Source organism: Bos indicus, chromosome 23 (assembly GCF_029378745.1).
Source record: "Bos indicus isolate NIAB-ARS_2022 breed Sahiwal x Tharparkar chromosome 23, NIAB-ARS_B.indTharparkar_mat_pri_1.0, whole genome shotgun sequence".
Classification (NCBI taxonomy): domain Eukaryota; kingdom Metazoa; phylum Chordata; class Mammalia; order Artiodactyla; family Bovidae; genus Bos; species Bos indicus.
Window position 1 is genome coordinate 31,908,713 of NC_091782.1, and position 4,155 is coordinate 31,912,867.

At 34.3% G+C, this 4,155-nt stretch overlaps 1 protein-coding gene across 1 annotated transcript; it reads right to left on the reverse strand.

The window, feature by feature from the left end:
- Positions 1-283: 283 nt before the first annotated feature.
- LOC109576807 (olfactory receptor 2J3-like) lies at positions 284-3,767 on the reverse strand. The gene has a single exon (XM_019985430.2). It carries the CDS (start codon positions 3,391-3,393, stop codon positions 2,365-2,367), a length of 1,029 nt encoding a protein of 342 aa, XP_019840989.2. The 5' UTR covers positions 3,394-3,767; the 3' UTR covers positions 284-2,364.
- Between the last annotated feature and the right edge of the window lie 388 nt (positions 3,768-4,155).

Here is a 4,155-nt window from a genome sequence, read left to right on the forward strand (position 1 = left end):
CAAGATTTTAGGTTATTTTTAGTTGGCAATCTGACAGTCTTCCACTGGGGATAATTTAAAGATAGCCATAACAAGAGGAAAAAAAATAATAATAACTTCCTAGATAGACTTAAGTGAACTTTTGGCAGCCTTTAGACCAAAGTGCTGGTCTTAAATGAATGGTAAATAGATTGTCCACAATCCCTTTTGAAATATAAATACTTTGCATTTATTTTCTAAAAATTATTAAAAGTCTTCCAGAAATAAAATGTGCAGTTAGCACAGTCACAGGATACAAGGTCAATATATGAAAACTCAATTGTATTTCTATGCCATTACAATTGCATTCAAAACATTAAATAGTTATGGATAAATTTTACCAAACATACACAAGATCAATATAATAAAAACTTCAAATGCTTCTGAGAGAAATTTAAAAGATGTAAATAAATGGAGATATACACGGTGTTCCTGAATCAGAAGACTCAACATTGCCAAGATGTCAGTTCCTCCCAAATTGGTCCATAAATTCAATGCAATCACAATGAAAATGCTGTCATGCTTTTTTGTAGAAACATGTATTTCATTAAAAGTTAAAACTTGCTCTTTGGAAGACAGTATTAGAAAATAAAAAGCACACCACAGACTGGAAGAACATCTTACAAAACATTTATCTGACATAGGACTTGAGTTAAGAATGTATAAGTAATATTTAGAACTCAGTAATAAAAAGATAAATGACCCAATAAAAACGGGTAGAATATTTTAACATAAACATGACAAAATAAGATATAGGAGGTACATGAAAAGATGGTCAACATCATAGCCTTTAAGTAAATGCAAATTAGAACCACAGTGAGATATAACTGTAAACTGACTGGAAAGGCTAAAAGTATAAAGACTCACAATACCAGATGTTATAGAAAATGTGGGGTAATTGTAACTCTCATACACTGTTTTCTGGAATGAAAATGGTATAGCTACTTTGAAAACATTTTGAAAATTTCTAATAAAGGCAAACATATACTTAGTTTATGATCCATCAATCCCACTGTTAGGTGTTTACCTAAATTTAGAGAAAACACTTACCCACACAAACACTTGTATACCAATCTTTATAAGAGCTTTATTCATAATAACCAAAAAAGTAAATACTTTCAAAAACTCATTATCAGATAAATGGATATATTGTGCCATATTCATAAAATGGAATTCTAATCAGCAAGTAAAAGGGGGGAGCCATTGATGCATGTCTAAATTTCAAAACCATCATGCTAAGTGAAAGAAGCCAAACTCAAAGATTATACACTGTATTATTACATTTATATGAAATTCTTTTAAAAAAATGAAAGAAGCAAAACTATTATGACAAAATCAATGGTTGCTTCAGGCACGGGTAAAAGAACTGACAGCAAAAGGACAGCATTCCTTGGAGAGCGATGGAAATGTACTTTCTCTTGATTGTGGTGATATTTATACAATTATATATTTGTCAAAACTCATTGAACTGTACATTTTAAATGGATGAATTTTATTATATGTAAATTATACTTCAATAAGCCTTAAAAAGGAGAACCATTTATATGTTGAAAAGACTGGAATGCTACATGTGGAATGCCAAATGGTAAGTTTTCCATGGAGGCAGAAAGAGTAAACATTTTCACACTTTGCAAAGTTTGTGTGATATGTGAAATGATCCATCATGTGGCCCCAATTATTTAGGAAAAATTCTATTACCCAATAAGCCTTGGTTGAGAGGTGGATTCAAAGACATGAGTCTGTACCCTATAGTCATGATCATGTCTAGTGAAAGATAAAGAGAATGAAGAGAGGGGAATACATATACCCTGGAGACAGTCAATGAATAAAGGAATTGATGAATGAATGAATCATTTGAACAGGTAATTCTTTATATCTTTCAATGCAACAAGTGTATATATAGGTCCATAAGACAAAATGCTCAAAAAATTTAGTATCTTGAATAAAGTGTATTTCAGCCAAAGAATTTTTACCACTTATGTAAACGTAATGACTGTCAATGACCAAAAACTCTCTTAGCCTAATCTTTGCTATATTGACTCTCTCTTTCTGTAGATACTAAAGTTTGCTCCATAAATTAGTATATTAATTTTAAAACCAGGCCCTTAATTTCTTGGAACACTAAATATAGAATAATTAAAGATTAAAGTTGTACAAATCAAAAAGGTTATCTTTAGAAAATATTTCAGAATGAACAAATAAAAAGAACAACAAATTTTGGGGCAGAACTTTTCTTCTATGCTTGGTGGGTTGTAGACCAAAAATGCCATCACATCTCAAAGGAGCAGAGGAAACCTCTGAGAAAGATAAGACTCTCTGAACAAAAGTTGCTGGACAGGTGATCTCTCACATCTCCCTACCCCAGCCCATTAATCTTTTAACTGCCCCTTTTACATCTTTGTTTCTGAGAGTGTAGATTAGAGGGTTGAGGCTAGGTGTGACAACAGTATAAAAGAGGGCAATGAACTTGCCCTGATCTTGAGAATTTCCTGATGGTGGCTGTAGATATATGCACATGATTGGAATGAAAAAGAGGGATACAACCATAAGATGAGCTCCACACGTCCCAAAGACTTTCTGAAGTCCAGTTGTTGACTGCATCCTCAGCACAGTCTGAGCAATGGCACCATAGGAGCTGAGAATAAGAATAAGTGGTATGATCACAAAAATAAAGCTCATGACCATAAGGGTCAGCTCATTAGCATGAGTATCAACACATGACAGTCGAAGCAATGCTGGAACTTCACAGAAGAAATGGTCCACTTGGCGATGTCCACACAGGGGTACCCAGAAGGTAAATGAGGAATGAAGTGCTGAGGCGGTAAAGCCACTTACCCAAGAAGCCACAGCCAACAGATGGCAGAAACGAGGGTGCATGAGGACAGTGTAATGCAGGGGTCTACACACAGCTGCATAACGGTCATAGGACATCACCACCAACAGCACACATTCAGCAGTTCCCAGTGCAAGGACAAAATAAAGTTGAATCATGCAACCAGCATAAGAGATGGTTTTCTCTGGCCCCTGGAGGTTGAACAGCAACTGGGGGATGGAACTCGTGGTGTAGCAGAGATCCAGAAAAGAGAGGTTTGAGAGGAAGAAGTACATAGGAGTGTGGAGATGGGAATCCAGATATGACAAGAAAATGATGAACAGGTTACCTATCAGTGTCATCAGGTAGAACATCAAGACAACCACAAAGAGAACTAACTCAAGATGAGGCCAGTTAGAAAAACCCAGCAGAACAAAGTAACCAGAACTTGCATTTTTTTCCTTCATCTTTCTTATTCTTTCAATACCTGAAGAATCATATAAACTGAAAGTCCGCCCCCTCATTGTCAAACCCTTGCAAACTGATTGAGGGAGAAAATACATTATACTGCCATTATAACAATAGGATTTTTATAGTTTTGTTTTTATGTTTCATTCAGACATTTGTCCTGCTGTAGATACTATCAATAGCTTCTCATCTGAATCAGTTATTTTTTATGTATGTTAGCATTTGGATAAATGAAGATTAAAGACTTTTCATAGCTAAGAAAATTTTCATTTTAAAAACTCTCTTTTCTTAGGGAAAAAAAAAACCTCTACCCCCTTTTCCTCATTTTCAGGTTATTTCTGATTTTGTGGTTACATAGAAAGAAATATCTGCAGTCTTAACAATCTTGCACAAAGGTGAGAATTTATCATGAGATAAAAACAATTCAGCAGTAACTTTAAAGTGTTAACATTGGATGAAAAAAGTAAACTTCAATTGATATGTTTATAGACAAAATAAAACATTCACACTTGTTTATTTATGCTATCAGCTTATTTCCAGACACAAATAACATGCAAATGTAAATATAAACAAAGACACATGCATGCATGAGCACACACCAACTGATCAATATTCATAATAATGAGTTAAGCTGAAATTCACTGCACAGGTATCAACACACGATCATCGTAGAAGTGCTAAAACCACAGAAGTGCTCCACAGAGCAATGTCCACACAAGGAAACCCAGAAGGTAAAGAAGAAATGAAATGCTGAGGTGTAAAAGCTACTTATCTAAGTGGCCTTTATGGAAACAACAAACAACAACAACAACAAAAAAAAAAAAAACAGCTAATAATCTGGATTAATTGAAAAATGA

Coding starts and splice junctions, on each gene's coding strand:
- LOC109576807 (XM_019985430.2), bottom strand. CDS start 3,393: ATGTATTTTCTCCCTCAATCAGTTTGCAAGGGTTTGACAATGAGGGGG.